This window comes from Trachinotus anak, unplaced genomic scaffold (genome assembly GCF_046630095.1).
Source record: "Trachinotus anak isolate AG129_WGS33_773 ecotype Australia unplaced genomic scaffold, CSIRO_AGI_Tana_v1 ptg000004l, whole genome shotgun sequence".
Taxonomy (NCBI): domain Eukaryota; kingdom Metazoa; phylum Chordata; class Actinopteri; order Carangiformes; family Carangidae; genus Trachinotus; species Trachinotus anak.
Window position 1 is genome coordinate 20131569 of NW_027273855.1, and position 22986 is coordinate 20154554.

A 22986-nucleotide genomic window follows, 5' to 3' on the forward strand; every position below is an offset into this window, starting at 1 on the left:
AGAGGCTGTCTGAATCCGATCCAAATCTTCTGACACAACGGATCAATAGGCCCACAGACAAATTACTGCAGGGCACTGTGCAGAATATAGGAAAACCACAAGGAAAACTCGTGTTACCCTGAAATTACGGGGACCAGGAGAGTGGGCGGTATACTTGTATTTTGATACGTAGTTGTTTTGTTTTTTTAGGAAACCTAAATCAATTCCTTTTGAGACTTTTCAAAATTTGCAGCTTTCATGAGGCTCTTCAAACCACATTTTATTTTACATCCCTACATGTGTTAAATACACTAAAATACTTAAAATAGTAAAATCTTACTCAAACTGTATCATCGACCAGGGTCAGTTGGTAAGACTGCATTTATTTGCCCTTTCTTGACACCAATGTTGTTTTTGCTCACTACTGTTAGGTATTAAATGATGACTACTGTTGTGGTAAAAACATAGAAATGATATTTAAGCCTGTCTGATACATTACCTGGTTTCATTACAGTAGTTTCCCTTCTCTGACAACCTGTTGCTGATGTGCCTTCTACTTGCAGCGTTTGCTTTATTTTGCCAATTTTTGACGGCATGAACTGTAAAAACAGATTTTTACTACACCTGCTTCATGTTCTGAAAGACTGATTTTGGATCCAACCTTAGCTATTGTTACAGCACAAGCTGGGCAATAAAAGACCTAGAAGACACATCACAGATCTGTAGAGCTGTGGTAGAAAATATGAGAGGTCATCTACCTGCCACAGTTTCCTGTAGGAGGAAGCCAAGGTGTCATACACCGTTTGGTTGTCCTGTACGTCTTGTGAAGCATCTCTGAGGGCTGGCAGAGACCTTGGTAAGCATATGCAACCTTAAATAGTGTTACAGATTCACTCAGTACTGTGCAACAAAGTTTAACTTTAAGCAGTGCAGATGGTGATGGGCTGAATTGTGTTTTCCCCTCAGGGCTCACCGTGCTCGCTGCTGATACCCTTCAGTTCTATATTTGTACAAACCGGTTTAACTACTCACCTCGAGCTGACGCCATTCGGTTTTGCCGATACCAACTCTTGCAAGCCCTCGACATTTCACTAGATGCCAAAACTACAGTGCATAGACCAAAGAATGCAGAAGAGACCAACCGTTTCTTCAAAGTGCCAGATTCGTTCATTTACCAAAGTCATGCTTGTTAGCATGTTAGCCTGTGGATACTACTCCTGCTGCCTGCAGTTTGCGTAATCGATACATGACTTTTAGATCTTGGAAGTGTTAATTATTGTTTTATATTTTGGCCTTAATACTTTTAGTGTCCCCAGGTTTTTTCAGAGTTTCTTATTTCTGCTACTTTCATGATACAGCATACATACTAGTTTGTATATTTTTATTTACGATAAAAACACAAATCAACACAATAATCACAGTGAGGTAAATAACAATCAGCTTGATGTAGCCTAGAGCTTAATATTTTGGGATAATATTTTCAATTTCTACTTGATACCAGCGTATGTGTGCAACACCCAATACTCAAACTACTCAGACCCAGTTATACCAGGGTAAAATACCACTCGAACATCTTACCACTATTACATGTATGACACATATGAACGTCCCTCAGTCAGTGTGTGATAGACTGACTTCAGTAAGTTGCCATACTGCAGAACACGTAAATGTACATACAAGTACAAAATAAACAGCCAATGTATCTGAGTGACCCTCATGCACATTTGCCTACGTGTAATTCCAGCTTCATTTTCCAGACCCACTCGGGACATATTTACATACTTTTGTTTTCTGCCCACCTGCTTGTACACTCGGTTTTCATTTATTCACAAGTTCTTTTGAAAGATAGTGTTGGTCTGTCGGCCGTGTCTATTTAGGAGAGTAACATGGCTCCATCTGAGGTGCACTTTTTTATTTCAGTTCTGATTGTAACTAGATTTGTTTCTGCAGGTTCCAAAACAGTGTCCTGCTTTATCCCTCTGACACCTTGCAGCTTGCTGTTCAGACACAAAAGACCAAATATTGTTGTGAAAACATGAACCTGCACCAAATTCCTCCAAAAGCCAGATCTTATTCCATAGATGTACGTGTAATCCATGTGTAGTACATGCTTAACACTAAAATGACTGCAATAGCACTAACCCCAATCAGAACCAGACAATTACTCATGTTGTGTTCAGTTTTGACACAAAACCATTTTGCAAGGCAGTTTTACTACTTTATTGTTCATTTTATAGTTGTCCTAAAAATCCAGGGTTGAACTTAATCTTGCTAACAGTACATGTAATCTGTCCTTAAACAGACCTATTAAAGTATTTAAACACAAAAATTAAAAATCTTAAATGGTACTCTTATACACTTAGAGAACATATTTTGAATTTATCTAAACTTGTTTTCCGTTTATAGTATGCAATAGACAGTTTAACTATTGGGAGAGCCAAAGGAATCAATCAATCAAACTTTATTTGTATAGCACCTTTCATACAGGACAGTGTATCTCAAAATGTTTTATAGACTCACAAGCTGATAGTAAGACAGTACAAAGGTAAATAATAAAACAATTTGAGACCAATGCACACAGGATACAGAAGTATCAAAAAGATAAGATAATAAAACCAATAAAATAGATTAAAAAATTAAAGTAAAATATGTCATGTTAGCTATATGCCCAGAGATTCAGAAAATAACCACTTCTCTTGTGTTAGAACAACATTTGTGTGTCAGTTTGTGTTAATTGATTTAAAACAACTTTGTAGGAGCATGTAAAAAAAATTTGACAAAAATGATAAAATGATTAAAAACAGAGTTTGACGCAGTGCGATTTTACAGGACAGAGTCACAAAATTCATTAACAATACAAAACCAGTCTCTGTTTATTTTGTACAGAAGTGGTGCAAATTCTCAAACAAATCTACATTTTTATCAAATTACCTAAAACCAAATGCAGTGAATCTGGGGATGTTGGGCCCCAGGGCAGTTTGCGCTTTGCCTTAAGCTTCAGTAACCCAGACTTCACACACATGGTTGTATTTATACAGTGGGAACTAAATGTGAGCCAGACCAACAAAACGTGGGCCGAAATTATCTTACAATATCAAACTCTTATCTAGGATTAGTTCATAAAAAATAATAATATAAATATCTAATTTCAGTAGTAACTTGAAAAGATGATTGTGGGCTTTACATAATTATCTTACAGTCTGTAGACTATTATCTATTTTTCTCAAGTTGGGCCCATCCACTGTAACCTGTTCATTTCAGTTTGTTTACACTTACAGTTTTGACAGGGCCCTTATCACCTGTCACCTTTTGTGAACACAGCTGTATCATGTCTGATTTAGTTTACACACTGGCAATAAATCAGATATTTCTTAGAAAATAGACCCTGTAATGACTCTGGTTCATTTCCAAGAATTCAGTGAATTGTGAGCTTACAGCAATAAGCTTTATGAGCAGTAGCAAGTGCTTTACTTTGTCCCTGGAGGCTGTACTCTGGAGGCTCTGCAAAAATACTGTAACACCCCCTGTACATTTTTCAGATAATTATTTAAATGTTTTTTTAATCAATCAATTAATAAATGTATATGTATATTTTACAGTGTATATTCTAAGAAGAAGTTTTTGAACATCAATGTAAAACCGTGCAATAAAGCCTCAGATAATGCAGTATTATTCCATCACAGAAGTACTGTAAACCTGTAACCAATTCATTATTAATAATCAATTGATTGTTTAGTGTATAAAAGTCAGAAAAAAGTGAAACATTTATGTTATTATTTCCCAAAAATTCAACTCAACTCAATGTTCAACTGAACATACAAATATTCACGTTCGAGAAGCTGGTGCTTGAGAAATTTTGCCACTTTAGCTTAAAAATAACTTAAACAATTTAACATTTGTCAAAAGTGTTGCCAATTTATCTTGTGTCAATCAGTGAATCAATTAATCAGCCAATCATTTCAGCTCTTAAGTACTGGCTGGTCTCTGGGTGCCTGTGGATATGATGTAACTGTCATTCAGTGTAGGTCAGTGGGGGCCCAACAGCATTTTCTTTGCCCCATGGACCCCTTAAGAGTTTAATGCAGCTATGGTTTAAAAGTTGATAACCTCCTAAAAGGATAAAATAAATGTTTAGGCTGACTTCACCTTCCTCCGCTCCATCACTGTTTCTATCCTGTGGGACTCCTGCTGGAGATCACAGCTCTTGGTGTTTGACCGACCGGGCTCACTGCAGACACCGCTTCACCTCTAGAGGGAGTACCGAGTTACTAAAAGTGGGAATGGGAGAGTGGTGTGAGCAACGGCGCGCCTGGGCTGAGGAGAGCTGCGTCAAACCAGCCAAAGTCAGACAGCATTACAGCCGAACTGCAGCCGATCTGATTTCAAAATAAAAGCTTAAAAGCCAAGGAAATTGGGGTAATAGAACCACAAACCAATTACATTTAATGCAATCGTTTGAATTAAAACAAGTCAATTTTCTTTATGTACCCCAGTATCACATATCATAAGTTTGTGTCTGCACAGCATGTGACACCCTTCATCCTTACATCCTTGAAATGGATAAAGATAAACTTCCCCAGAAACCACAGAACGGGGGAAACAAGGAAGAAACCTCAGAAAGGGTGAGACAGACAAAAATATTCATCATGTGAACCAGAGTTGTTTAAGGAAAATGAATATATACATTACCTCTGGTTTTCCTTCTGTATGACCACAGTCACTGGCTGCACATTTACAGATAACAGATGAAACATGTCTATCGGTACCGACAATATTCAAAACTCAGCTATTATTAAAGGTTACTTCATCCAGCTAAGCATTTCCACAATAACAGAGTTTATTGTAGGTCGTTATTATTTGTTTCCAAAATATGATTTAGTAGTCTAAACATTAAACAACTGCCTCAGCCCTGTTTGTTTGAAAATTAAAATTAGAAACAGACTTTGGAACAGTGGATTTGGATCAGTGATTGAAATCAGGTTTTCTTTAATCTGTTGAGACCGTGCAAACACACTTAGTATATTTAAAGAAATTAACAAAATGAAGATTGTAAAACTAGAATTTAGATGGTTGCCTAATAGCTGACTGGATCACAGCCTTATCAAAAAGAGGCAGTTTTAAAAGTGACACCATGCCCACCGCTGTAACATTTCATTAAGTAAGACCTCTGATTATTGTCCAGGAGACATTCAGCAATAACGCAATAACAGTTGTTCTGATTGGCTTTAAACACTCAAGCAGTAAACATATCCACAAGCTTTAACTCCACCTGAATGCCATCTGCTGAATTACTTTTCACCACTGGTGCCACTTGATCATCACTGGCAACAATTTTGAGAGTGGATAAATTGTTTAAGTATTTTTTTAAACAAAAATGTAAAATATTCAGCCTCTCACATGTGAATATTTGCTAGTTTACATAGTTTTCTATTACAATAATCGCAACATCTTTGGATTTTTGACTTTTTGTAAGACAAAACAAGTCGTTCTAATATGTTCCCTTTGGCTTCAGAGAATAACATTAGACATTTTTACCTATTTTCTTACTTTTTATACACTGAACAATGAATTGATTTTTTTTTTTTTTAAATGTCAGAAGTATTGATAATGAATGCATTATTGACTGCAGCCTTACAGTACTTCTATGATATCCAAGACACTTTTAGGACCACTGAACAGTTGGCCACTTTGTCCTAATCTAATGACATAACATAGACTCACAGAGGACTTTATTAGGAACATCACAGCTTGATAATATGGGTAAAGCCTTCACCTTAGATGTAAAATCTGAATGTTGGTGATCTTTTCATCAAATTTCTCCTTTGAGTGACATTTTAAATGCATGATTGTACTTGTAATCACTTATTTTTCTATTGTGGCATTGCCACTTTTACTCAATCGAATGCTTCCCCCACCACTGCTTGTTGCAGAGCTTTTAATTTGAAAACCGTAATCGGAAGTGTGGTGTCTGGCTTTCCCCCGTCTTAACAGTGGTGCTTGGAGCCGAGAGGGTCAGGGGGAGGAGAGGCAAGGGAGTGGAGCAAGAAGACGACAGGAGGAGATCCACCACAGGGTGACCAGTTTAACCAGGACCATCCTCGGACAGCCAGGCTACAAATGGTCCTCCACCCCCGGCCGTCTCTCGCACATCGAATCGGATTGTCTGCTGCGGTCCTGTCGGGGGAAACAGAAAGAGAAGATGATCACGGTGAGTCCCGTCTTTCTCACTGTTAACTGCTGCTGTGACACACTTGCAGGCCGACATATAATCTATATATATATATATATATATATATATATATATATATATGCTCCGCTGTCACACAAACCTCTCAAACGCGGTTGCACCGAGCCGCCTCCGCCACTTGCCTGTCAATACACCATTTCTGCCGGAGTGAATGACATCGCTGGGCGACAGCTGCTGTGAGGCCTCCGCTCCACACTGGTGGCGGTGGCAAAGGATACACGGCCAGTAAATGTTTTCCACCAATAACAACATATGTGTGTGTAAGGGGTAGAGGAGGATGAGCTGCATCACGTTGCGTTTCTGTCTCTGCTACCAGCTGACAGTCCTGAAGGGTGTTAAACACGGGCTGCGTTCAGAGGCTTGCAGGTCGCAGCTGATGCTCACCAGGATTCACATCGGCTGCAGATATGTCTTTTCAGTAACATAACTTTTAACTGAAACACCCCCGTTTATACCCCACTTGCCATTACATGCACACACACCGTGGGGGTTGTAAATGATGGGGTTCAGAGCATTATTCGCCGCTGGTCCTTCACCCACTGACTGATGCTGAGGAATGTGCAGCAGCAATAACATGTTTGTATCTGTTTATTTACCCATGTTTGCCAGCACACTGATCCTGCGCGCTACTGCTCTGCTGCAGACTTCGGTGCATTTGCCAATATAGGCCTATGTATTTATCCATACATATATAGATCAAATAAATAAATAAATAAATAAATTGCTGACAGAGGCATGTTTGTATCTTAACTTGAGCTGCCGGACGAATGGTTTTATGGTGCCCGCTATGGTTGTCACATAGGCCATGGTGTTATGTAACAAGAAGCCTACGCTGTTTGAATGCGGGCCCTCACGCACGGCCTCCCCTGTGCATGGCATTCACACACCGGATCGCAAGCACAGCTATCGTCCGCACATGATTACAACGGGGCGACGGGAAATGCAAAAGCAAAGCACAACAAAACAAAAAGCGAGCCTGCAACGCGTTGCATACCTTTGATTTCCCCCCTAATTGCCTGATCTGTTTTCGCATCTGTATCATCTGGATGATAGAGAGAGATAGAGAGAGAGAGAGAGAGGTAGCCTCGGACATGGCTGGCTGGAACAAGCCCACAATGAATGACTTTATGCGCGCTGTTTGTGGCTGTAACGCCAGTGTAGCGGCTGTCCGGTTGAAAATGTCCCCTTGGGAATAGTCAGTCACCCCCGCCTTCCCTTCCCCACTTCCCCTCCCCTAGCGCTAGAGTGGGGAGGGTGGAGAGGGGGGTGGGGGTAAGTACAGCCAGCACCATGCAAACACGCACCAAAGCGGCTGGCAACACCGCGACGTTTGCGAACGGGTACAAACTGGTCGACCTTGTGCAGGGGAGTGAGGGACGCAGCCGGGGAGGTGGTGGAGGGGAGGAGAGGGTGGGAGGAGAGGACAGGGGAGGTGTGTGTGAGAGGGTGTGTGTGTCGGGGGGGGGGGTTCTCCTTGAATCTTGTCGATCCGCTGCCAGCTGGGAGGAGGGATACGGCTGGGACGGATACGTGCCAGAGAAGGCGCATGCATGCAGGCAAGATATAGCGAGGAAATGCTATTTTTGCTTCAACGACTCAGCATGGCTCCCCGGTGAAAATGCCGGTCGAGGAGGCGGCGGCAGCGGCAGCAGCGGCGGCAGAAGCGGCTGCAGCAGCGGCGGCGGCGGCTGCGTTGCGTTTGCGTGTGTCTCTGCACAGTGTGGAGCTCAGGGCGTCTGGAGGCCTGGTAAGATCAGCTGGTAGCAGTTGCTGAGGCATATGTGGATGTTTTATAATTCAATCAGGACGAAAATGAACAGCACTTACAATGAATGATTACTCTACCACGCTATTATTATATTTGCTATTATAAAAGTGCTGTAGGGATGGTATAGTGATGTCACGGCAGATATAAATACTATAAAATGTGACCAGGTCAGCATAAAACCACAACTGAATATCACAGAAAGGCCCCCTTTACGTCCCTAGACACCATAAGGGGAATATTTTAGATATTTTAAGTCAGAACAATAACTGAAACTACAGTGTAGCTTCCTAATAGAGATGTTTCTGTCTGACTTTTTCTCAGCCAATACTGATTCCCCAGGATACCAAAAATTAAGATCTATATACTTTTGTGCTTGGATTTAATCATCCTCTTGTAAGGTAACACAGCAGCACTAAAATGACAGAATGAATGTTACTGATAGCAACAAAAGACAGTATCAGCCCTGATACAGAGCGGTGCATCCCCAGTCATGACTGAATTAATGATTGTCATACGCCCAAATTTGCCCAGCACAAAAGGGCCTCAAGACACCATTTACACTACATGCAGCAGCAAGAGATAACAAGCAAAACGCTTCTGTTCTGTGTGTGGAAAAACATGATATATATATATATATATATATATATATATATATATATATATATGTAAAAAAAAATTAAAAGAACATGTAACACAAAGCCAAGGCAAACGCTTCATATTTAAAACAGTCTACATCATGCCAAACAGACAGAGATTTTTTTAAGCAAAGCTGAACTCTGAACTGAAGGAATATAGAACTGACACCATTCACAGTTAATATTTTCTTTCTCTTCTCTCCACTCATGAATTTCCTACAGCAAGCTGAGACACGTGCGTCTGTGTTAGATATGGTAAATAATGCTAAGAGGGAAGTATTGGCAGCTTGATTTCTTAGTGATATCTAAACAACTGTTGGTTTAATCTAATGCTGTAAGAGCCACAGACCCTGTCATGCTGTATATACCACTTCTGTCTTGATATTTGTCTTGACAGTATCCCGTTGTCCTGCAGCATTTATCTGTATTTATTGCTCATCTTTTATCATTGATTGTGATAATAAACAGAGCTACAGTAGATAAGGTCCTTCTTTTAGCTTCAGCCCAACTGACTCCAAAATGCTGTTGTGTGTTTTGACCAGAGGGTGTGTTTTTGCATGGGGGTCAAATTGAGCAAGTTCTGGTTCACCTTAAAAAACCCAGACCTACAAGCTATTTTGGGTCCTATCCTCCCCTCCCCCTCTTCTCCCCCTCTGATATTGAAGTGGCTTGTTCTTCTCTGCTGATTCTGTCTCAGTTTTCATACACGAGACGAAATCTCAAGTGTGTCTGGTTATCCAGGAAATGAGATTTATGTGCATTATGTAGAAAAAAAATGATGCATTTTATTTCCTGTCAGATTTTGGACAAAGGGGCTCTGTTCTCCAACAAGTGATTGAAAGAGCTAACTGCGAGACAGGCCTGTTCATTAATAGGAGTATTAGCATCATCAACAGACAGCACAAGACATCCACATTATCATCATGATTTGATGTGTCTCATCTGATCTAAATTGCACCATGTATTCCCATCAACACCATCACAGATCTATTTGTGCATCGGCTCTCCCTGTTTTTCATTTACGATCTACTGTGTGTGTCTGATTTTTTTTTTCCTCTAGACCCAGCAGAAGCCGTGGAGATAGGCCTAGCAGCAGGGACTGGTCTTCTCATTAACCTTGGTTTCTGGTAACTGGCCCTGGCACAAACATCTGGAGCTTTGTGAAGCGACTGGTGCACCTTTTGACCTAGTCCAGTCACTCCCGCCCTGCAGCCCCGCAGCCCTGCAGTGTGGCCTCTACAAACCTCTCCTCACTTCTTCAGAATTTCGTCCACAGGGATAAATGAGTGAACCGGCTGCAAGGGAAAGGGCTGGGACATGTACCAGAACCCCAACAGGTAAATGAACACCTCCCACAGGTGGATAGAGGAGGAAATGGTGTTGGGTCCTCCTACATATAGCATTATCAGTAGTTGTTACCTGTCTTTACCCTGCTCCTGTACTGACTGTTCCTCTGTCCGCTCATGCAGAATGTCCTGGTTCAGTGGTTTCCTAGTTGCCAGAGTGGACGACCGCAAGACTGCGTGGGGAGAGCGCAATGGCAAGAAGTCCAAACGGAAGGGAGGCTCATCTCTCTGCAACCCGCGTTACATGAGCTGTCTGCGGGACCCAGATGCTATGGAGCCCCCCTCCGGAGCCCCCCTCCATCAGCACCACCGCGGAGGGGTGGCCGGGGCTGTGGGAGGCGGGGGTAACTTCGGCGTCCGTTGCGGATGGCAGGAGGACCACTACGGTAAAAGGGGAGGCGCTCCCGGGGAAGGGGTGGGGCTGAAATCGGTCGACTTGGGCTTTGAGGACGGGGAGCTGAAAGGGAGGAAAGGGGGATGTAATGGAGGAAGCGGGGACATGGGCGATGAGGGTCCCAACGGCGCAGCAGGGGTGGTGACGGCTGCGGACTGCTGGCTCAGGGTGGTGCGGGTGTTCCAGTCGAAAAAATTCCAGTCCCGCAAACTGGAGCGCCTATACCAGCGATACTTCTTTAGGCTGAACCAGAGCTCCCTGACCATGCTCATGGGGGTGCTTGTGATCGTGTGCGGCATCATGCTGACCTTCCACTGTGTCCACGCCGCCCCTCACGTGGCCTACTCGTCAGCACTGTCAGTGGCGATGGCGCTCTTCATGGCTCTTATGGTAGTTTGCAACCGCAACGGCTTCCACCAGGACTACATGTGGATGGTCAGTTACCTGGTGATCGGAGTCTTGGTGTCAGTACAGGTGTTCGGGGTGCTCATGGTGGCCCCCAGGAGTGCTTCAGAGGGCATCTGGTGGTCCGTGTTCTTCATCTACATCATCTACACTCTGCTGCCTGTGAGGATGAGAGCGGCGGTGCTGAGTGGAGCAGTGCTGTCTATCATACACGTGGTCACCACCTGGCAGATCAACCAGGAAGACAAGTTCCTCTGGAAACAGGTGAGAGAGGCTTGACTTCTGATTTGACATCTGTTTGTTTGTCATGTTCGACCTGAACTGATGGGGAACAGGTCAGAAACTACTCTGGCAGTTCTACTTTTGTTTCCCCTTCTCTTCTGTAATTTCTCAGTCAGTATATGTGGGTATTTTATCCTGCAGTTTTTCTGATCGAATGAATGAAGTTCAGCTTCGCCTGATCGTGTTTATATATTTCCTCACTTTTAACTCCCAGATTCTTTGGTGGCTCCTTCAACACAAATGTATGTTGTGGAGCCAAGCATTTGTCAAGTCCAAAAATAACTTTATTTGAAGGATGTGGGGTGATGAGGTCTGTTTCAACATAAAGCATGTCCTCATCAGGGTAAGAAGATGCAGTGGCAGGAGAGACTTTTAAATTACCTGTGTCTGGCTAATAGTCTTGTCTCATACAAAGGACAGGTTGTGGGCTTGGTTACATTCAGCCAGTACTACTCTACCCTGGCATTTATGTGTATACACCATAGACAACATAAGTGAAAACATGTTAATCTCTCCATTCGGTTCATATTCAGTCATATTGAGTGAATGAACCCCATTATAGACTTTTGGCCACTTTATAGTGCAACAAGCAGAGAACGCAATATTGACAAACTTACGCCTTAAAATTCAATATGGTGAATATTTTATCAAACCATTGCCTACTTGCAGAATCAGAAGCAACATGATCATGTTTCAGGCCACCAGCTTTTTAGCTTCTATAGTTTCCACAGTGTGTTCACCAGGTAGCTGCTGTCAGATGGTAGCACATAGCTAAAAACAGCTGCCTGCTGCTGATGGGGTCAATGAATAAACTTGTGAGCCACCACAAATTAAACCATGAGCCAAACAATATAAACAAGATCCCAAATTTTCTAAGAAACCAAATATCTCATGAAAGAAATTATACACAGGGAACATTTTTACCTTAATGTATTTGGTCATCCATAAAGAAATGGAGCCCTGAATACAATGGTTGAACTCACCAACAAGTGAGATGTTCTTTCCAAACAAAGTGATACAAAATGTGGTGTGTTGTATTGTATTGTTGTTGCAATGTGGTTAAAAAAAGTAGGGCTAAAATGACATGGATAGAAACTTAACTGGCAACTATTTTGACAATTGGTTTATTGTTTAAGTATTCTTTCATCAAAAAGAAAACACTGCGGTTGAAGTTGTCTATAAATAATTAAATACATCAGAAAACTGGAAAATGTTGAATCATGATGATAAGTGATCGCTGTAATTTGGCCTAACTTGAGGCACTGTGACGTCCCGTCACGTCTGGCTGCAGTTAAAACGTCTCGTTTGTCATGACATTTATGATGGGGTGACGCCGCGTGAACTGGCAGCACAGCTGATGCAGTGTATACGCTCTCTAACTGCTCCTCTGTGTTTTGTCACCATGTTGTATCTGCATATTTACATTTACTTTGAAGCTTATGGGTCTTGCTGCACAGTGTGTTGTTTGTGCGTCATGCCAAGGACCAAGGGGCTCGTGGAAGGTCAGTGGGCTGAAAGAGCCGCTCCGGCTGGACAGCTCTGTGTGCGTGAGTCTGTGTGTGCTGCTGTGTGACAGTGGGAGAATACCATGATATAAAGCAGTATCACTCAGGTCTCTGTGCTCTCACACAAGGGACGCTTTGTACTTTTCTCCAAGGGTGGGGTGACGGGTTGAGGCCAAGGAGGGGCGGGGTGGGGTGCGGGGTGGGGTGTGGGGGGGGGGGCACAGTATGGTGGCTGCTTGCTTTCTGTATTGCTATAGCTGTTTTACAACTGTCTGTCTCCTTGGGGAAAAGTTAGAATGGGAAGACAATTACATGAAAACAATAGAGGGATATAGGACATAATGATTTGCTGATTGTCACTGTAATGTCTCTGGCATTGCTATAAGCATAAAGCAAAATATCCTTTCACGTGTTAGCTGGATTTCTTATAACCTTGTGATTGTTTATTATCAATTAATTACTGATGTACAGGACAAGGGTAGGGATTCGTGGGAACCCAGCAACATCACGCATGATACCAGAGTACAATCCATCACAGGCTCCCACATTGTTTACCGTTGTGAAGTAAATGAATGTCATGAGATAGCTGCAGCCCAGCAATGCTGTTTATTCCTGAGGTCATCTGTGCGCTTGTGTGACACGGTAATACAGTGTCATCAATCACCGCTTCACGCTTGTGTACAAGTGTTTCCTCTTTCTCCAATAATTCATTAACCTCACTAGGTTTTTGTTGATGGTTATAGATAAAGATATTGTTGTGCATGAGGAATGATGTAAATGCAGATCCTCTTTTCTGTCTGTCTTTTCATGGTGGCTTGGTGGCACTGCAGGTTTAAACAGGGAACTGTGAAGGAATCCGTGCAGCTGAGTTGAAAGGTTATTGTTGACTGGGACTAGATTCTGCAGTCTCCTGATTTCTGAAAAAAACCTATAAGAATCTGATCATTGTAGAGTGAATGATGTGTGTGTTTAAAGCTGCAACTAGCTATTATTTTCTTGATTAAACAGTTAATCATTTTGTGAATAAATTGTCAAATATACAGATCTGATGAAACCACACCCACACAGTCCTGATGAAGCAGATTAACGAAGTTTTTGATTGTTAAACTTTCAGTATTGTTGCAACAGATCTTTTGTAAACTTGCCCACAAAACGCTTGAGCACAAACACAAATTTCTCAGTCGCACAGACCTTAAAAATACTTGGGAACTGTGTTTGATGACTGATTGAGATTTGGTGAAAATACAGATGTGGTTATGAAAGAGGCTCAGCAACATCTGTACTTACATCAACTAAACTGCTTTGGAGTAGATCAGAGAAGATTTTTATTTTTTTGCTGGTTCACTTCCCTTTGTCAAAAGGACAAGAACTGATTGTTAGGTGTTGTTAACCTCAGCTCTTAAATGACTGTAAAAACACAAAGATCCCGAACACTTATTAACGTCTTCATCAAAGACCCCACTCATGTCCTCTGTGAATACTTTATGCTAATGCAATCAGATGGCGTTTTAGATCGCCTTCATGTAAAACAGATTGAATACAGTTTGGTTTTATTCCAGAGGCCGTTAGGCTACTGTACAAGAAATGTTAAGTTTACTTTGAATATCGAGCAATAAATGCACTTACACTGTTGACTTCTGCTTTTTTAAAATGTGATTTAGACATTGTTGGCCAGCTGTGGACCGGACACTTATAAATCATTATATATTTCCGCTCTTTCTAACATTTGTATCTGTCCCTTGAGGGAATAATGGGATAATTTGAGGGATAAGTTGCAAACTTAAACTTAGATTGTTGCTTATGTAGTCATGAATATTTTGTCTTGCAGAAAAGTGCAAGTGTTAAGTCAAGAAAGTGAAATCAGTAAAATGAGACTTTAAAATGAATATTATGTTATGTTTCTTTCTTTAGATACATAGTAATTACTGGTCCTTATGATTAAAGCTTCAAAAGATGAAAAGTCCAATGTTAATTTTAATTAACTGACTTTGTCTGACTCTGAATTGTTGTTTGGATATACGCAGTGGTAGAGACCTGTCTCCAGAGAGCAAGAACAACCCAACATTGCATGCATAAAAGTACCTGCTTCCTTTTGACACCTCCATCAGTAACTTTCATCCATGAGTCCCATTTTTCCCAAGTTTAACTGGTGTATAACAATAGCTGTTTTCCCACTGCATCTCTAACTGACCGCTCAGCAACAGCTGCAAAGTTTTCCCATAAATCTTCTTCACTCCTGTTCCTTTTGAATTAAGATCTACTTCTTATAAACAATAGGATAATAGTTTGTTCTTCTTTAAAAAATAAACCCTAAACTCTTAATCTAGCTCTTAATTTGTAGATATCACCAAAATGACCTTTTCTCTATAAACCAAAACCATCTTTAAACTATTGGAAGAATCAAATACTTACTTACTATTTATATTAACTTACATTTTTACACACACGCTGTCCTTTTAAAGGTAAAATACTAACTTACATTTCCTGTGACTTGCAGCATATCATCCAAAACACAAAACAGATGTTCCAAATCAAAGACATGAAAGACCCTAATAAAAGTCTGGACAGAATGGCTTAACAGTACATTTGTCTTATTCGAAGCACAAAAGAAAAGACATCCACAAAAAATATAAACTGAAAACACAACAGTGGTAAAAATACTGCTTAATTTAGCACCTTTGAAAAAAACAAGATTATCATCATCCTGTTGACCATATAATCACAGAAAACACAGAGTTATAAAGTTTTGGATGAGATTACTGTATGCTTGTTCATGAAAATGAGCATTAGTATGAGTTTATTCTGTCCAGGGTTGTCTGTTTCTATTCACCAGACCAGTTTAGGCTCTCTCTCTCTCGCAGACATCTTGACGGGTTCCGTTCGCTATATGAGGAGTATCTTCATGTTCAGCTCTTAGAAATTTATGGCTCTTAATCCCCTCAAACCTCTCAAAAACACATGCAGTCCATCTGGTTGTTGCTTAAGCTGTATTGCTCTTGGCGTTTGTTGGTGTGTGTGTTTTTACAGCTGCATTCAGCAGAATTTAGTGCCTGTACTTAGCTTCACTCCGAGTGTTGTACTGTACACACTCGCACCATAAACTACAGCATCTACGAGTTTGAACTGCCTGGTCATATGCAGGAGCGTTTTAAAAACACCAGTCTATTGTAGTTTATAATGACGTCCTGTTACATGTGAGCTTCACTCTGCTGTTACTCAAACTCTTCAGCTGAAATCAATTAGCCACAGCAGGACAGTACGTACACATGTGCACGTCCCACCCAGTCACCCATCACTACACACACACACACACACACACACACACACCATCATGCTTTGTTATGGTTGACGCCTTCTCTTATAGTCTCTTTTGAATGTTTGTCAGAATTGCCGCAGTTAGCTTTTCTGTGGGAATTAACATCACAAATCTATTGTCCTGTATCTTATATGTGGGTGTGTAATTGAATGTGAATACTGGCATGTACTGTACATCTTCTGTCCAGGATTAAATTAGAAAAAAGCACAGAGCACGTCTTACACGTCACTCTGTCGGGCCATACTTTATTTTGTACGCACGCCAACCGCTGATGATATGTTGAAATTTTTTTGCATTTTGTCACGGAGACTTCTTACAACTGTGCATTCTTCACCCCAGCATTATTTGCTTTATGGCCCCTGACAATGGCCAGCATTGTTATGTGGATGTTGTTGACACAAGTGCTGTAAGAGGTCAAAGACTGGTTCCTAAAAATATCCAGCCCTTGGCGTTTCTGCTAACTGTTGCGTCACATGGAACAGTCTTATCAGAGCCTGCGTCAGAGCAACAGGCAGGTCACTCTATCCCCCTTTTCTCTGCATACACATGGATCTGCGTTTTCACAAACCCTGAAACACACACACACACACACACACACATACACACACACACACACACACACACAGGTGTAGAGGCTGATAATGCTGTATATTCACAGATACTGCACCGATTTCTTTATCTTTTTATGTTGTACGTTAATGAAGCGTAACCTAATGTATTTTCTGGTGGATCTCTGATCTTTGACCACAGCAGAGATGATAGGTTAAGCCCCTAAAAGCCCATTAAACAGCACAGAGGGCATGTGGATTCTGGGTCAGGGGATAGCCAATATGTTTCACTAGTCTCCTTGTCAAGCTCCCGCTAAGTGTTTAAAGTGTTTTGTATTCATTAGATAAGATAAGGGAATAGAGTTTAAATAAAAATGTGCTGCTTATGTAGTAATGCACTTAGTTTATACGCAAGTCCGCTAATGTCTCACGTCAAACTTTCCAAATGGCTGTTTACTCGTTTTTCTTTTAAATATCCAGGATGTTGTACAGAGAATAAATGTAGTTTAATCAGAGCAAATCTCACACAGTATCAAGGGTATCAGCTGTTCACAGTTTTACAGCAGCTCCTGGTGCTGGAATAACCCTGTGTGTTTCGAGATGGAAGACTAGGATCCCAGTGGAGGAAGTGTCAGCCTGTGATGATCACCTGTGCAAAGCTGCAGCTATAGAATAAGACACCCTTTATAAGGAAAGGAGGAGGCAGTGAGGCGAGAATCCGATATTCTCCCCACGCAGTCCTTCCACAGCCTCCTTGATAAATAATTTGTGTGTTTAACGCAGCAGCAGCATTTTAACGAGGATACCTGTCACATGTACACTTTGCTCCGGACTGGAATGGGTGCTGACTGATGGGCTCACACACACACACACACACACACACACACACACACACACACACACACACACACAGATGCACACACATACACACACACAGAGATGCACAGACGCACACATTGTTGTTTCATTTTTTAAATATTTCACTTATTTGTATTTGTAAATAAGCGTGTTGTAAACTAATAGTACAGTTCTGTCATGGTGAGGTGAGGTGACATACTGATGCATTATATTATATTATATTATGTTATATTATATTATATCATATAATCATTGGATCATTTAGTTTATAATATTATCATGCTCTCCTCAACCAACATGGCGTAATACTTCACAGACTCTGCCTTCTGTATAAAACTGAGGCAGGGCTGTTTTCAGAAAAAAGTTTCTGTCCTGAGACTTAAACCTTGAGTTAATGACTTCCATTAGCTTTTGAAACCTGTTTTTCCCACCATCCCAACTGGCGTTATGTCTTTCATTTTAAAATTACACTTGCTGTGTCCCTAGCTCTTTTTGAGCTCTTATCATATGGGGTAATGATTGAAAGGGCAGATAGTAGTGACCACTGCAGGGGTGTGAGGTAGCATTTCCACAAAACGCTTGTATGTGAGCTTGGGTGCTAATGCTAACCATTTGGGACGGTAACATTATCTTTTCAAATGGTGGGAAAGGTTTGTTGTGGTCCCCGTCTTTATCGGCACAGGTTGCTTGCATTTGCATTGCTCCACTTTTTATCCAGCTATAAAAATCGGAACCATTTCTGTTTCCATATCATCATTAGTGTGGGAATTTTTTTATGATAATTATCGAGATCTTGTACAGCATATAATATATAGTATATAGATTACATAGTATGTAATCATAATAATGTTAAATATAGAATCCAGTTTAGTGTACTTCTATGAGGATTACATGGCTACAGACACATAAACGCAAACGCATATGCCCACTGCCAATGATTTCAATCTGTGGACCAATAAGAGCCCTGAAAAAGGACTTATTAGTTTAGCATCACTTCTGAGAATGATGGGGAATAAACAGCATTGCTAAGTGTCTCACTCAGTGCCTGTGTTCAGTTGGTCCAGCGGTTGCCATGGAAACAACTACGACTCAAGCAGCTGAGACCCAGTTCAGCCTGCTGGTATACGGTTTGGTAACCGTTACTTCAAGTAAAGATTTAAAAAAAGAAAAGAAAAGAAATCAGGTCAAAATTGATTTCTGCCGTTTACGTCTCCTTTTGAGAATCTGAAAGGGTGGGAAGGGTCCGAGCTTTCTAGACTCGCTGCTGTTTGGCTGCAGGGATGGATTCGTGCTTTTGTTTTCCTCCCCCCTGGTGTCAAAATGAGACAGTCCATTATTAAACATGGTGGCGACAGAGGAGAGGTCATATGAGTGGAGGTTGGTGGGGAGTTGAGAGGGAGAAGGATGCACAGGATGTTGTTTGCCTGTTGTTCAGTTGAGGGAAGCTTATCTCTGGTCAGCTCGCTATGACAGTGCATGTTTGCAGCGCGAGTGCTGTGGGAACAGTGCAGGATGTGCTTTTAGGCCTCAGAGATACACAGTTTTTAAAGAAAGCTCGCTTGGGTGAATAATTGGCCTTGTATGCTTCCGTTATTTAGATGAGTTTCTTTTTTTCTACATAATTGGTTTTATTGCTAATTACAACTCCTTTACATTCCTCTAATGTTGACATAACTCATCTAAGAGGCTTTCTGTTTCATCACAGCAGTTATCCCTGAACCTGTTGTCTGTCCACAGCAGGTGAACCCGAGAAGCCTTGCAGGGTTTTTTTCTAATTTCCTCCCTTCCTGTCTTTATGCAATTTTCTGTTGTTCTCTTTAAATAAAAACACTTTTACACCCCCCCCCCATGCCAGAATTCTTCAGTAGTCACACTCTCTCTGCAGAAGTCACACCCGCCTGGTTGCCAATAGACATGTGTCGGGTGTGTAGTTTTTCAGTGTTAAGGCCCCCAGCATGCCCCTCTCCTTGTTTACAGAAACACAACTGAAGAATAAGGACAGTGTGATCGGGACAACTGGCTTTACATTATTTATGAAATGTGTATGGTCTTGTATTTCAGTGCACAGCCTCTCAAACATTCACAGATGTCTAAAATTGCTGAAGGAAATGCAGAAAAATAGAATTATTAATAGGAAGATGTGTGTCATCAGACATACTTTTTTATGACTGATGACACACTTAACTTTTTATGTTTATAAGAAAAAAGTAAATTCCTCTCTCAAAGCAAATACCAGCACTGACAGGGGAAAAGAGTTGGAGCGTCAGCGTATTTTAGCTTAAAAAACATGTTTGTTGTAATAAAATATGTTGTGACTGGAACTTTCTGAATAAATTACAGTTAAAGGAACAGAAACAATTGCCACACATTTGCACCATTTCCTCCTGTTAAAAGAACACACACATATAATACAATATCAGATACCCATTTTCTTTCATCTTTTGTGATTTATCTTATGCGCTGCATGTTGGTTTAGACAAAAATACACCACTTCCTTCACAGATTGCAAGACCCCATCTGCTAATGGAGTTGAGAGTAAACTGCATCTATTAAATGTCTGAATTAGTAGATTACAAAAAAAAAAAAAAAGAAGAGATGTTTTATTGTCCGCTGTTGGAACAAATCTCCTGTTGTAAATTATTTCTGGATTTACAATAAGTGGAATGATGCTTATTCATAAGTGTCCAAAATCTAAATTTACTGTTTTGTGGACTGGACTTTGAACCAGTCTTATTATGTGAAAGAGGATAATCTTCTGATCCATATATCCAAGATATTTACACAAGTCAACATTTCCTGCAACCCTTTTCTTCCCCTGGTATAAGTGCATGTAACAAACTATAATGGGAATTCACAGACTGTTTACACTTATGTTTTAAGAGTATATAAGTGATACTGATTTATGTGTGTGTGGCAGAGGAACAAAATCAGTGGAGACTTGTTACTCGCTGTAATGGGAACAGCTTTTAAAATGAAAAAGATATGATCGAAATTGAACTCGTAAATTAGGGCAAAGATATTACATTTTGTGCCCTCACATCACAAAGTTTTGTTTTGTTTAAATAACACTGCTTCTTATCAGTCGAAATGATGACAGCGCTTAGAAACTAAAAATACCTTTAAACATTTTGATTGATGTTGCTCTGGAAATGTCCTGGAAAATGATTTCCTGAGAAAGGACAAAACTCTCCCCTGTTGTTCATCGCAAATTTACCGAATCTCGTTTTCAGAAATGACTAGACTGCACAGGTTACTGTGTTCTCTACAGCTTAAAAGATTATTTTTTTATGTGAAGTTTTTCCAGGGTAAGACGCAAATGCCTGCTTGTAGTACGTCTCACCTCCAGACAGTGTATAGTATAGACCAACCGACCGAGTGTGGGAGCAGAGTGAACAGGCGGGGCTTGGCTCTTTTATCTGTTGATGTGGTTCTGGTCATTTCAGATAAGGGCAGTGCGAGCTGTGTGTAGACATGAGGCTCAGGCTGAGTACACAAACCCAGCAGCTGCCTGGCATTGCACATACACACACACAGACTCTGTAACAAAGGCTAAAAGTGACAGCGAGTAAGAGCAGGAGCGTGAGGAGCCAGGAGAAAATAAATGAAAGAATATGGAAATAAATAACACTCAGGGAAAGATAAGGGGGAACCTACAGGACAGACTCTTGTATTTTGTCACGAGTAAAGCACTGTCATTGTGTTTTGGGTGCTAGAGTGTGTTTTACAGAGCCTGATCTAACACAGATGTTGTAAGGAGTTCCAGATGTTCCTCAAAGACCAATGAGCTAGGGCTTGCACTCTTGCTGGCCCAGTTTCAACAACAATATCCCATCAGTCATCGCTCCCTCTGGAGAAGAGGTCTTATAAATTCAGAATCTTATTTTCAACCAGGTTTACTGGACAGTACTGTCCAGCTTAATGATTTATTCCATGTCAGCATGAAATATTGTTCTCATTGACAGCTTCAAGCTATTTGAAATTAAGCAGCGCTGAAAGGATTAGTCAGTTCATTGACAGTTTGTGAAACCCCTCCCACAAACAGTGGTTGTCCAGTCTATGGTTGCAACCAATGATTATCTGTATTATAAATTAAACAGTTTTTTATTTTCAATTCATTGATTAGTTGTTTGCTCAATAATAGGTCAGAAAATGTCCATTCCAATATCCCAAAGGCCAAAGGTGACATCTCCAGATGTTTTGTTTGGTCCATATATACATATTGAGTTTACTTGCAAAGTTCAGGACTAAAATAGAGCTGAGGATGGTATAGTTTTTTCTCTAGTCTCTCCAAAACCAAAGCCAAGAGCACAAGTGTAAGGAACAGATCAAACTGTGTGTTTGTTGGAATGTTGTTAGCAATTGTTGACATGTCTCACTAACTAGCTCACTATATTATTACTCTAATATTACCAGGATGTTTACTCTGTGCACTGTCTCGGCGCTGCACTGAGCTCTGCCTTTATAAGAATCGATTTTTGTCATTTATGAATTGAGTCATAATCATAGACTCTTATGAAAATTGTTATTATTATTATTATTATTATTATTATACATTTTATTTACAGATAGATTAAGATACTCAAAGATGCTTTACACAGAAGACAAATACCATATAATGTAAAACACACCAATACTACATGACATGTTTTGGGAGAGAGTTCCAGAAGGTGGGGGCCTCTGTCTTTTGGTTGTTGGTTGTTACTGCTGTCTGTTTTTTTTCACCTTCCTCTAAAAACAATTGTCATTTGCAGCTGTAATGGTTTAGCTGCAAACAAGTCATGGATATAGTATATTCTCACTGTGGAATGTCAGTGTGAGATTGTAAAACAAAGTCATGAGCCCCCCCCGATCTTTTCGGCAGGTCCCGGCACTGCACCCTACATGAACCGGGGGGGGGGTGGACCACAGGTCTTTGGAGGGAGGCTGTGGAATGTGGGTGATAGTTGCTAAGTGAATGCTGCACTGCCATCTCTGATAATTCACAGTCTCCGTGGGTGTGAGTCTCGGGCCAACACTAAGCAGAACCTTTCACAAGGCTGAGAAAGAAGCAGAGAGAAAGAGACTCTTCAACGATGATTGAGTTATATATAAAATCACCATCATCGTCACATCTCTATCCTTCATGCATAATGACTGCTGGCTTCAAAAAGAGCTCTCTAACAGGGACATTAAGTCGAGAAAGTGAACATAATACCTGCATGCACATTAGAGCAAATCTTGTTTTTGCAGCAATGACTTCCAAACTGACTGAATGGTCAAAAGTGTGTGTTTAGCTTTGTCTAGCTCTGTGTCTTGGGAAATGTATCTGATTGATTTCTTCCTGCTAACAGATGTGACTTAAAGTGTGAATTACACTGCATGAAGCATTCCAGTTTTTGCATGCACATTGCATGTCCTGAAAGTAACTTCGTACTTTATTTACTTTTCATTCTGTCAACTGTACCCGCCTGCATGGGGTCTGAATAAAGAAAGTGGTGCAGTGGTAATTCCAAATACCAGGGGAAAATGTTATGATCTTCCCCGACCTGCTCGGTTTGTGCATCTGCGTGTTCACACACTCGCACACTCGCCTTCCTGTGATCAGCGTCTCGGTGTTGGGTGTTGGCTGCGTATTGTTAAGTGGGATGGAGAGCAGGATGGGGAGATTAAAGAAGGGGGCTGGTCACCTACTGCTGTGCTGTGTGAACACACTGAGGAAAAAGG

General features: G+C 41.0%; 1 protein-coding gene across 2 annotated transcripts in view; it reads left to right on the forward strand.

Moving 5' to 3' along the window:
- Positions 1-5991: 5991 nt before the first annotated feature.
- Positions 5992-22986, forward strand: part of adcy6a (adenylate cyclase 6a) — a 39427-nt gene continuing 22432 nt past the window's right edge. The window contains exons 1-3 of one of the 2 annotated variants that reach the window (XM_071476792.1): positions 5992-6187; positions 9690-9966; positions 10099-11038. In XM_071476792.1, the coding sequence (XP_071332893.1) occupies positions 9947-9966; positions 10099-11038 (960 nt within the window). In that variant the 5' untranslated portion in view covers positions 5992-6187; positions 9690-9946. Of the gene's footprint in view, positions 6188-7722; positions 7974-9689; positions 9967-10098; positions 11039-22986 lie in introns of those variants that run through there. The other variant, XM_071476794.1, reaches the window with a different exon arrangement.